We start from the raw sequence: 13,139 nt of genomic DNA on the forward strand, positions 1-13,139 counted from the left end.
TTCTCTTGCAAATTTTTTAACTTAACTTATAAGCAATAATAGTGAAATGTGATCCATTCGTTTGCTACATTTAAAAATGATATATGAAATGCAATTCATTAACCTACTATCCCTATGAATGACATAATTAAATACCCACCACAAATGGCTGACCTGTTCCTATTGCTTTTTCAAGAAGAAGTTAGCCCCAAATACACTCTTGGGCTATAAATCTACAACTTCTTATGGTACACCATCATGAAAAGGAGGATATGTGCCCGAAAGATTCTCTCTAACCCATGTCCTTTACCATTTCTTCCGAAACAAATCCTGCCTTGGACTCTGACATGGTAAAAATAGGTATCATTTGAACCACGGTCTAGAGATTGATTGTTTCATCTTTACAGTAATGCATAACGTTGTAGTTCTTTATCTTCAGTTGGTGGAGTCAGTAAAATGCATTCATGAATGGATTTTCTAAAAGTGAAGTCTGTAAAAGGAATTAAAGTCCATTAATAAAACATTGTATTTCTCACTTAAAAATAGCATAACCTCTCAAGAAATTATTTTTACTAAACTTTTTAATTACATTATAACCAATCATAGCCAGTCAAATCTAATATAAACTTTATCAAATTTATCTACACCTATATCTAGACTGGTTCCAATTCTTCCATATAATTAGTAACTCGAGTCCATTAATGAACTGGACTCCTCAGAAGAATGAGGACTCACTTGCTATTAAAAAAGAAAGGATAAATGATCGGTTCAACATATTTCATACTGGATCAGTTGGATTATATGTTCAGTTTACAAGGAATTAATTAAATCCGCATGAATATCTTGTGAATATCAGCTCATGGGATTAGGCTAGTTGCCACTTAAACATAGCATTAGTCACAACGGTTCTGCAAACAGAATCATTCAAGCAATGGAATGGAGTTTCTGATATGAATTTCTTCAGCTGATATTGGAGAAATCTTTCATCCGAAAATATTTCAATATAACCTTGTGAGCCCTATATCAGCAACATAACCGGTTGCCTTCTAATGTCACTCATTTGCTTCTGGCTACTGTGATTCCTTTATATTTGCAAGAGAAAAATGTTTTCTCAAGACCGTGTCCACTAATACATCTGTGCTAGCCCTAACCTGCCTCTAACACTTTAGAAACCCTGAACAAGGGCCAACACCAATATGAGAATGTAAATCCCTTGGCCTCTTACTTGCTTTCCTAATGTATTATTATTGAATAATGCATTTAACAAGAAACCAATTTTATGAGGAAAATATCTTTCCTCAATAATAGTTACCCATGATAACTTGTACCTGCCGATATATCCATGGAAGAGCATGCATTGTCACTTCAATAGTAACTGATGAATGATATGATTCAAAAACCAATCACTCTCTCTAGCAGGAGACAACTCTTTTGATACTTCCTTTGTGGCACCTGGATGACATTTATGTCCCTTTTTTTCGCTTAAACAAGCTATCCTTGCAGATGCTGTTCACATCCATTTATGCCCAGAAGGACTGGATTTGCAAAGCGCAGGTGCCCTACTAATGTATCATGATCGGGTGATTATTGAAGAAACAGTTGATATTTTTTAAATAGCTTTTCTTTCAAACACTTTTTAAAAACATAGGAATGATGTACATGGTTAAAATTATGAATGTATTTGTCTTTTTATAATAATGTTTTGCAACACTGAACATTTTGCTATCATGACAATTGGTATCTAATAGAATTTGCATGCATGTTTAGATTTAAAATAATTCATGTTGCCATTTTAATCTTTAGTAAGTCTTAAATGTTGAACTGGAAGTCATTTTGAAAACAATTTGCTCATGCATACAATAAGGCATTAAAAGAAAGTTAAAGATTTTGACTGCCATAGTTCAAAGAGAAGCCTACAGGTGGTCATCATGTGGTCATCTGGTTTTTATACTTACAGCTGCAGCTGATCATACATCATCTTGGATCAAAACAAACGATTCCAGCAGTCACTGAATTAGAGTTTAAGGTATTGTATATTTAGCTCAACTTGTCACAGACCACAAGAACTTATGGCATAATCTGCTGTCTGTCATTTTTCATCTATCTGTTATCACTGTCCCTCCTTTGAAACTTTACACACACATTTATATCATTGTCTAGCTTAACCTAGATGAAATGGTGCTGTGTGAAAATCCAGTATGGCAACCACAGCAGCCATCTTGAAGATCTTGTTATCGCCATTCCTCATATGAACGAATTGGCACTTGCAAGAAAAATACATTTGAACAACAACGTAATATATTTTGTAAAGCAAGTTTTCATCTGTTTATCAATTCTTGAAGAGAGTTATGAAGTTAAGAGAGAATAATGTTGAGTCCCAACACTAAACAGGCAACATAATTATGCTATCATAGATATCTCTTGCATCATACTTTTTGTTATTTATATAACATTGTATACTCTTGTAGGAAGAAATTGTCACTTGTGTCCTCAAGCGGGAATGTGGAATGACATTATAGTGTTATCATATGATCAATTCTCTGGAAATATAAACTAGCCTATTGTGTCCTGGAAATACTGCAGAATTAGAATCAGTGCAACAGTGAAATATGTGCTCACATGAATGCAGACTCAAATGCTCACATTAATGCAGACTCGAATGCTCACATGAATGCACACTCGAATGCTCACATGAATGCACACTCGAATGCTCACATGAATGCACACTCGAATGCTCACATGAATGCACACTTGAATGCTCACATGAATGCATGATCGAATGCACACTCGAATGCTCACATGAATGAAGACATTCACTACATTAATCTATATGTAAAGACATCCAGCTGCAAGGAATGTTCACCCTGAACCATGACTTCTCCGTTTAATGTACCGGTAAGCATGCATTCACTCATATTGGGCAAAGTTGCATGCTGCCTACATTTTTTGCACACACTTACATGCTTTATTCATCTTCTTAATCATAAAGTAAAATGTTGCATGCTAAATATTGAAATAGATTGCCTTCTCTGTGATAGGTTGCAAAAAAATTCAAGATATTTGAGAGAAAATAGTTTGTGCAAGAGCATTATCAGAATGTTATTCACCCAACTTGCAACGTAAATGGTTCTTTCATGCCCAGTGGGGGATCGGTGGCATTTCCTGGTTTAAAAATGTCAACTCCCATGTAGGGGTAGTCATCCACCCTTCCCAGTGACTGAAAGCTGCCAGCTACATTTTGAGAGTAAAGTGTGTCATCTACCAGTGTGAAGAAGCAGCCAAATCCCACGAGGGAAGAATCAATAGCATTTAGCAGTGTTAGAAAGTAACCAACTCCTGTAAAAAATGAATCTAAGATACTTCCTTGTGTAAGTACATTTTGAGCACATGTGGGGGTGAGATCTGAGATACTAACTAATGCAAGCAATACTCGAACACCCTTGTGCCAGTGTCACCTTTCTGCAAGGAAAGATTGGTCATGTCATCGCTTTGTCATACCTGCATGTAAGCTGAGCCGATGGGGTCTCATTCATTTGACTAGAGTTTCCTGGATAGAGACTTCTCACATTGGTCTCCTTTGGATGGTGACCAGTAAATGTTTACTGGCACATGGCAATAGACAGGGCCACAAGTACCAGTCAACGGGTTTAGGTGTTGTTTACCTGCTACCAGTCATGTAAGTGGGCACCAGGTTTAAATCACCTGTCTAAGGAAAGGAAATAAGCCAACACTTCCCTTTTCCTATGACCCTGTTCACTTTCTTATGAGTATTTAAAGTCTCTCTTCCACCCAAGGTGGGAAGATTTCACCTAGACTTGCATCCCCTTTTAAAACTATCAAAGCCATGGAAGTTGAATCTCAAACCCTGGTTGCCATAACTTCAAATGCTGGGTTCATTAGGGGGGGGAGGCCTTCACCCTTGTGAGGAAGGAGTATCTCTTGAGGTCAATGGATCACCATCCATAAGATTCTGGTTGGGATGCTTAAGCTCCAAGTGGACATCCTTCATGGCTTCTGCTCTAATGAAAGCTTCTACTTTCATATCAACAACCTAGAAAAACAACCTGGTTTCATGGCAGTAAAATGGGGTGTCAGCCTCAAAGGATATATTATGTTATGATCAATACAGACATAATGTTGGTTGTGCATAACTTAGACATCAAGAAGGAACTCAACCCTCTAATTGTTGTTTTGAAGTATGAAACCAACTCCAACGGATACCATCATAGCGGTTCATTCTCTGAATGCAACACATTCTAGGCAATGTATGGGTTGCCCACACAGAATGTTGTTTGCACCAGTCACTAGGAGAGAGACTTGTCCAACTATGGTGGAGGCCAGTTGTTGAGGTTGAACAACCTTCTACTTCCTTATGTCTTGCCAAGTCCAGACCACAATATATTGGAAAGGAGAATCCACTATCTACACCTTTCCAAAGGAATCATTATAGTAAGGACCTTTATATCAAGAAAGCTTAGGTCCACATGGCAGTGGTTCAGTGATAGTAGACACTCCACGTTATTTACCGCTGAAGATGAGCTGCTGCAGTGTTGCAGCAAGAATGTCCTCTCTGCAAAACAATGCAGAAATTCTCCACCTTCACATATGATCATGTCAGTCCTCCAGCAAGGTTGCAAAATGTATCATCCCAGACAGAAAGACAATCGACCTCCATGATTTACGATGACAAGTACCGATCATGCTGTAATTGTTGTTGTAAGATCCAATATGTGTCCTCCCCATTTGACTACAGTTGCATATTTTCTTCTCTTTTCTACACTTATATTTCAGTACAGATCAGGAAACTTTGATTGCCAAAGACTATTGTCTTGCTCATTAGCCCCATATGGTTCTTTCCATGTATTCTTTGGTCCAACTTTATGAGCCCCAGAGTCAGGATTAATTCCAGGTTTAAGATGGTCTTCCATCTTCTTTTAGCATTAAGTGAAGGCATGAACTCTGTTTTGACAACCCTGCTTTCTGGCCAATACTTAACTTGTTGTAACCCTTAACCATTTGAAATCACTACTTACAGTTGCATCTATACTACGGATAATCTAGAGAGACCCCTTTGACCGGTAAGAGCCTTACTTTTATATTTTGCTAAATAAAAAGATTATAGAAAAAGAAATAGGAATAAATATCTCTTTTGCCCACCCAGAGGTACCTCTGATAGTTTGTCAGCTTCCATTTCGATATATATTAATCTAACAAATGAGTTTATCAATCTCTCGCCAAGAAATTTTTCTTTCAACAATGGAAGGTTATTGCTGCATTTTACACATTTTTAATAATTTTGCTCTGGAAGATGTTATACACGCTGCTTGTACATGTGTCACTCTGTTTTGTCTTTGCTCAATGTGGCAGCACCACAAAAACGTCTATAATATCAGGGCTGATTCTATTATCCCATCAATTTTTCAAACTATACTCTTGTTTTCAGTTTGGAACCCTACTAACAACAGATTTATGTTTACCCTGGCAGCTAGCTATGTGGATTTCAGTTCCCTATAGGCTTGAAAAGGCAGCAACTTAATAATAACAAGAAATATGTAACTGCTGTTGAATCGGAAGTAAACACGAATGCTCATTATGTAATACTTTCCTCTTGTGAATCACATTTGTGACTAAGACCGATAAAAATAAGAATAGTCTAATAATAGCATGTAAGTACTAAATAAATGAAAATAGTTACACACACCCTCAAAGAAAAAAGATAACATTTCAATTAAGTATATCTTTTTTGTTTGTCATCTTCATTTATAATTTAATTCATACCTCGAAAATATCAGCCAAATGGGATGGTGTTATAATATAAATGGTCTACAGTTTAGTCCTCTACATGCAGGACTCGATGTCATGATAAGTATAATCGATGCCATGACAAGTATAATCGATGCCATGACAAGTATAATCAATGCCATGACAAGTATAATCAATGCCATGACAAGTATAACCAATGCCATGACAAGTATAATTTGTATCAGCTTTTAAATCTTGTTGCACAATGGATGTGAAATAAACACAGCTTAGTAAACTAGGATAACACACACTGATGCATATTTTTCATCATATTACTGATGAGCAACAAAAGTACAGTTACTGTAGTACAATACAGCAACCATCATGCTTGCACACATATGCACCTGTTTGTGAACAGCATAATAAGGCACCCAAATTTGCCATAGCATACCATGGCATTGCAGGTCATGATTTCAAGTAGCCCTGCTCTAACAAAGACCTTTTTAGCACTTATGTGCATATTATATTCTGGCACTTAATGAAAAGGATATGAAGCTGAGTGCATATTGTTTTGTGGAAATAATATAAAGCTAGGTAGATATCATAAACAGTCTGTATGGCAATGATTCAAGTTGGTACATATTCTATATTGTCTTTGTGGTATTTTTATGATTTGTTTGTTGAGCTGGGTAAGGGGAGGACTGCCATTTGTAACACATGATAAGCCATATACCGCTGACAATATCATTTTAGAGGAAGAGCTCTGGAAAACCACTGGGAGAACCATCAGCTAATGTAAAGCTACTGGCAAGCTTTGTGACATCAGAGTTGCTTGAGCCGAGACTTGAACACATGCGGATAGAGGTGACATGTGAATGATTTGTAAAGACAAGCCCCTTAGACCAACTAGGCCACCAGAGGCCCAGTAATGATATGAAGTTAGACGCTTCTCAAAATCAAAGGACGTTGGCATTTTGTAGCTCTTGACTAGCTATTCCTTATAAATATATGAATATATATAAATAACTGATCATTAGGACACCCATTTATCCCACATATGTTTGACTTTATATTGTATCTTGCAAATAATATGCCATACTGTGATGTTTGGCTTCTAATCACTGTGTGGCATCACCAGTCACCTGAATTGGTCAATGGAAATCATTTATAGATATATGCCATTAATCTCCTAGTAGTGTCTTCTATTACCTGCATTGGTCACTGAAATCCTGTAAAGATATATACCAAATAGAGGCTCAGTCTTATGTTATGAAGGCATAATTTACACCACTTACTCTCAGCACGTTTCTAAGAAGGGGGAGATGCGCTATTACCCTTCCATGCCTGCATTTTGCCAGTGTCAGATAGAGACTTTAAACCTTTGAATAAATAACATTTCTGGGAGTAGTCAGCACAATTGTTTTAGGGCTTTGATGCATAAGCATGGATAGAGTTGATAGTTGGTGGGGGGATGCAAATAACCTAACTATACACATTTTTTTTGCATTTCCTGACATGCTTGCTATGTGCTGTTGCCAATGGAGTATCATGCCATATTATTATATATGATATTCGTGGCATCTTGTTATGACACTTATACATTATGTACCACACCCATGTAGGAAATAACATTTCTGTGTTTCACGAAACTACACTTTGCATTCAGGAATAATGTACTGTCCATATCAGTTCACCCTTGTTCCAGATTTTATGAATTTGTAATCTTTGTTGCAACAGGGACTTGTAAATAAAGAGGGACTTGGAACTCTCACATCTTGTATTATATCATATATGATATAATTATTTATGTAGTTACATGGTGTTTCTTAGATCCTGTTGATATTTTTCCACAGTGACCCATGCTGAAAAGTTAACTTTAAAACTCTATTTCTAGATGTGAGATCTCGTCATGCCTTCAACCAATGAATAAAAACTTGTTTGGTTACATGATATCAATTCATCCTATAATATGCAGTAAAAAATAAACAAGCCTTGTGTGGAGAAACATGAAGGTAAACTCATTTCAGTTGCATAGAAACCACAAAGATAATCCCTCTAGAAAATTAAATGTGGGGATAAGCTTCTGTCCTTATTTAAAGGATGGTTTCACCTCAAGATATGCAGGATGAGTCCTCCGCACTTTCATCAACATTTTGTTCTCACTCCCATTAAATTTCATTATATTTTTTCAGTATGCATTAGGTCATTGAGGCACTGCAGAAGTGTCCAGTCCTCGCACGTAAAAGTTGCTGGTTGTATATAGGCAAATTTCCTGAACAAAATTTGGCAATGTTGATTTGTACATCTACTAATTTATGTTTATAGCACTGCTGAATCAGTGTCATGTACAATATTTATGAAATGTTACTGTTACATGGATTTACATTAATATTTTGCAATCAATATTTGTACCGTTTATCATGACTATTTTTCCAGGCTTCTGCTCCAGACCTCCTGACAACATAATTGACTCCTTACAATGGGCCACTACTTAGTTCTGCTCATAGTTTCTTCCAGAATTTGGCGGCAGAAATGTGGGATGCTTTTTTTCTAAAGGCACTAAATCCATTAATTTTCAAGGATTTCCAAAACAAGAGCATACACAGAAAACCAGACATGTTCTTATCTGATATTGGAATGGAAGTTTATTGTTACTTTTGGAGGAACTGCATATTAGGTGTTGTACAGGAGAACTGATCGAGTTTTGATGATGCATTAAGATAAGACTTCCAAATTCTGTGATAATCATTGTTAACTATTTTAAGTATTGCTATGGATAAACCTTTATTAAACAAGGCAATCAGTAGAAAGTGATCTCTTGAACTCTAGAGTATTTTGTATATTTCATATTTAACACATTTTTCTTCCCTTGCCTTATGCATTTGGAGATATAACAATCATTTTGTCCATCTGTCTGCCTATCCATCAGTATTTTGTGTTGCACTTGTATAACTATTCATATTAATTAGAATTAGTAGCCATTATTTATCTTAAAAGGGCAAGATTAACGTAATCATAAAGAACATTAGATATGTTGTTTACAGAGTGAAACCTGTCTATAAAGGCCATACCACATTGGACCTTAATATTTTGTCCCTTGTGGACACGTGTCTCTTGTAAAGAAAACTTTGGACTTGATGTTAATAGCAGGGTGTTTTCATGTTTCCCCTATTAAACTGCTATATTTTATTTGGATGTGTCCATTATGGCATGTTTCACTGTAATTATTTTCAGACACGCAGCAAAATAGTTAATCTTTATCTAAAACACGACAAATTGGACAGTACATAAATGACCTTTCCAAGATTGTAAATGTTTTACAAATTTATTTCAACTGATTCAATGTTGGGATTTTTCCAAAACCTGTGAGCAGTATATAATTGATCTTATTTCACTTGTTTGTTAAACTTGGGCTTTTGTGTTATAAATTCTTTATCCATTTGTATTATTTATGTTTTCTATAAAACATCTTGGAAATTTGTTTTTGTGATAAAAAATATCCTAGGAATTATATGAAACATATGTTGGCATTTTAAACTACTTTAGTGTGTTGAAAAAGATAATGAAAAAATATGATATTATTATTTTCAGTTAATGTAAATATAAGTAAGGTTCTTGATAGTTTGTACTACCCAGTAATATTATTTATAATAAGTGTTAAAACTTCTTTAAGTAGTTATTGAAATTTCATAAATATAATAGTCATAGTTATTAAATTTATACAGACTCATTTCTGACAAGTTTTCTGAGAGAATTAGTAGTAGAAGAAGTAGTAGTATTGTTGTTGTTTTTCTTGTTGTAGTTGTTTCTTTCTATGATAAATTTAAATCAGTCACAAATAAATTATTAACACTGCAACATCCTATGATTAAATCGATCAATAAACTCTATATGCTTTTTTGGGTGCCTATACCCCATTCTCATGAAAGAGCTATTGGACTTCTCCATTCTATTCTCACACAGACATATTTGAACACCTGTGCACCACCTGTATGGAAGCCTGTTTCAATGCCTACTATAAATATCAGCCATTTCATGCTGGCTTTCATAGTGCCACATTTGAATACACCCCCCAATTAGAAATGTCAGCCATTACATCACATCATATGGTTGCTGTTATACAGTCGTAATGTACTGCTTAAAGTAAATGGGTTGGATTATCCACTCTCTTAAATGGAGGCCGCTGATTTTGCTCATCGCTTTTATGAGTTTGGATGATTAGATATATTGTTGTGAAGGCTTCAACACATCAAATAGAGCTCCAATATGGTTGTAGGCAACATTGACTATTTTTACAATTTATAAAATTCAGATGATTTCGTGATACAAAATCAACGAAATTGAAGATTTTGAGGATGAGAAAGGTCAGTTGCAGACTGTCAAATAGCTTCACTGACTTTATGGTGAATGAATTCTCTCAAGACTTTAAGGCATATAAAATTTGTTCCCTGAAAAATAATTGCACAATTATGAATATCATATTTTACTCTTAAACCTATTTTTAGATCATATATATATATATATATATATATATATATATATATATATATATATATATATATATATATATGTAATGGGTAAAATCGTTAAAATAATGACAAACTTAACATATATTCCATTGCAATAAATTGTAGATGGATGTTTTTACTATTTGTGAGCTTAGAACTGTATTCTTATTTGTAACAAACTTATTCATTATAGCAGTGCTCACGATGGGAAAGATACAATTTGATGTCAAATTCATAAATTGAATATACTACAAAAAGTAGCGCTAAATAGTTTATAGGGATGTCACCACACTGACGCATAGCAGTCTTAACAAAGAGCTAAACCCTGACGCAAATGAATAAATATTTATATATAGCTTGAAATTATGAATTCACTGCAGAGTGAACCATTTTCTTACAAACTTCATCTTTTCTAAATTATTCACTGAAATTATATCTAATTCATAAAATAGAAATTATGAACTTATTCATATTTTTGAGAAGCCACTGTACACTAACAATGAAGACGAAATTTAAATGAGTTTTATTTTTGTACTAATGCCACTGTATGTAAGGAGATTTAGAACCAGTTCATTCACGTACTTAATTAATTTCCTGCTATGACTATTTATCCTAGGCATTTTGTTGATTTGTCTTAATTATAAATTTATTAGAGCTCAAGCTAGTGTTAAAGAATAAACTATAATTTCTATTGGAGAACTTAAGTTGCTATATATAGATAATGTAACACTATACAGTATTAATTAAGTAAATATTATCTTTAATTGCTCAAAAGGACTGTTTTAATACTGTTTTGTGAAGGCTTTGAGTTATTTTTAACATTTAATAAAATTTGGTGCTGGGTAACCATTTTTCAATCTTTTATTGAGCACTGATTGTAACAGGCTTCCAGTCAAAAAGTTTAGGGTTTTGGTGGTGAACCAAACTAGCCATTATTTGTTTGCATTACTCTGTAATGATGTGATGACTTTACATTCATTTCATGGATATGTAATATACGACCCTCAGGATATGACTTGAATGAGGATGGTTTATTTTCTGTTTTAAAAGTAACTCATAAATCTGTGCCTAAAATCTGAATATTTGCAATTTGCTAATTTATAAAGGAAAATATTTTATCAGTGTCCCAACATACATCGAATGAATAATAAGCACTCACCATCTAATAGTTGTTTGCTGGGCGGTATCAAAGTGATGTAGAGCCTTCAACCCATGTCAGATTGGGTAAGACGTATCATTATTATCAAAAACATATGTTGATGTATATACCTGACATACGGTATTACTGGGAAGTGATCTCAAGGGTAGGTATCGTCATGGTTCCAGAGCCTATTTGAGATCACATGTGATTTGCATGAGTTTGGATAATCTGATCCAAAGAGTAGGTCCAATAGAATCACCAAGGGAAAATGTTTTAGGTACATATTGCAAGAAAGTCTGGTTCATAATTCCAAGCCCTTGTGTCATTCATGACTGTCATGTTTCTAGTTTGTAACCCAATGGAATAAGCTCATGCAATCCAATGGATCATGGGCCAATTGTATATTTGCTTAGATGCTATTAACATATTGCATTTGCAGTAAGAGAAATTAGATTACATGGTGTCAGATAAATCATGCTGTTTAACTGGCACAAGGTCTTCCCACAAAACTCTTGTATACATTTCAATTCCTGTCACTGGTTTCAGAAAAATAAAACAAATGTAAAATAGACAATTTGTCTCATTTTGTATTTTTTACTTCTTTTTATTCTTCCTTTTTCTTACTTGCTTCCTCTTTCTTCTCTTAGTCATCATTAATTCTTACAACCCTCTTTTCTCTCCTATCCTTCCTCTTTCATCCTTTTATTCCTTCTTTATTCACTCTTTTGCTCATTTAGGCATTTCTTCTCGTCTTTTAGTTTTTCGTTCCTTCCTTCCTTCTGACGTGTTTGTTTCTTTTCCCCCTTCTTTTCTTTATAAATTTACACATCAATACATCATATCATTTTCACTTTATAATCATAACATTTTATCATTTTATCACCAAATGAGAACAAATGCAAAACATTAAAAGCATAAAGAAAATCTGTCTTCCCAACACTTGTAACTTGGTTCACTCATCATAGTAAACACGCAGATCGTTACTGCGAAATTTTTGTCCTTGAATTTGTAAGCAAGAAAACTGTAATACTTTAGGGTAGTTGTACCGACATATTAGCAGCTATTTTAATCTTTACATCAAATCTTAAGTCATGATTTTTTAAAACATTAGCGTGTTTGAAAACAATAACTTGAACCATTCTTTTCTATTATCACTGAAAATAATAATTTAATGTATTCTATTATCACATTACTTAAATACATGTAGTCACAAGCACAAGGTGAAATTCGTGAATTCTTGACTAAATTGAGGGAATTAGTAGTGCTTATAAGTTTCAAGATGTAGTACTTGTTTCAATGTTTAAAGGAAAGAGGTCAGTTAATGTTTTGTCATGACTTGTTCAAATTTACAAAATGTTCTGCAAGAGAATTAGACATTTTGCACTGAATTTCACAAATTGTTGACTATCTATAATGGTCGAATGAAACTGACATACTAACAATTATTATCAAAAGTCAAATACAATTACTTAGTACTGAGTTTTTGGTTTTATTGAATAATAATTGATTCCATTTTATTTAATGATCATAATATCTGTAACCAGCAAAATTCCATCATACAGGATAACAAAGTTACAATTTCCTACATGTTCTCATTTTCAGGAGAAAATATTAAGCATCGCAAACATGATGTTGTCAGTGGCAGTGTTGGCAGTGATATGATGTTGGTGGTGGTGGTGTGGGTAGTAATATGATGTTGTCAATGGCAGTGTTGGCAGCGATATGATGTTGTCGGTGGCAGTGTGGGTAGTAACATGATGTTGTCAGTG

General features: G+C 34.5%; 1 protein-coding gene across 1 annotated transcript in view; it reads left to right on the plus strand.

The window, feature by feature from the left end:
• The window catches only part of LOC149791562 (transient receptor potential cation channel subfamily M member-like 2), a 40,607-nt gene extending 28,663 nt beyond the window's left edge, over positions 1–11,944 (plus strand). Inside the window, exons 8-9 of the mRNA XM_089970094.1 lie at positions 1,937–2,005; positions 8,158–11,944. Coding sequence (XP_089826220.1) covers positions 1,937–2,005; positions 8,158–8,187 — 99 coding nt within the window. The 3' untranslated portion in view covers positions 8,188–11,944. The remainder of the gene's footprint in view (positions 1–1,936; positions 2,006–8,157) is intronic.
• Positions 11,945–13,139: the final 1,195 nt, after the last annotated feature.

The sequence above is a fragment of the Sinohyriopsis cumingii genome, chromosome 9, assembly GCF_028554795.1.
Source record: "Sinohyriopsis cumingii isolate HCF-2022 chromosome 9, ASM2855479v2, whole genome shotgun sequence".
In the NCBI taxonomy this organism is placed as follows: Eukaryota; Metazoa; Mollusca; class Bivalvia; order Unionida; family Unionidae; genus Sinohyriopsis; species Sinohyriopsis cumingii.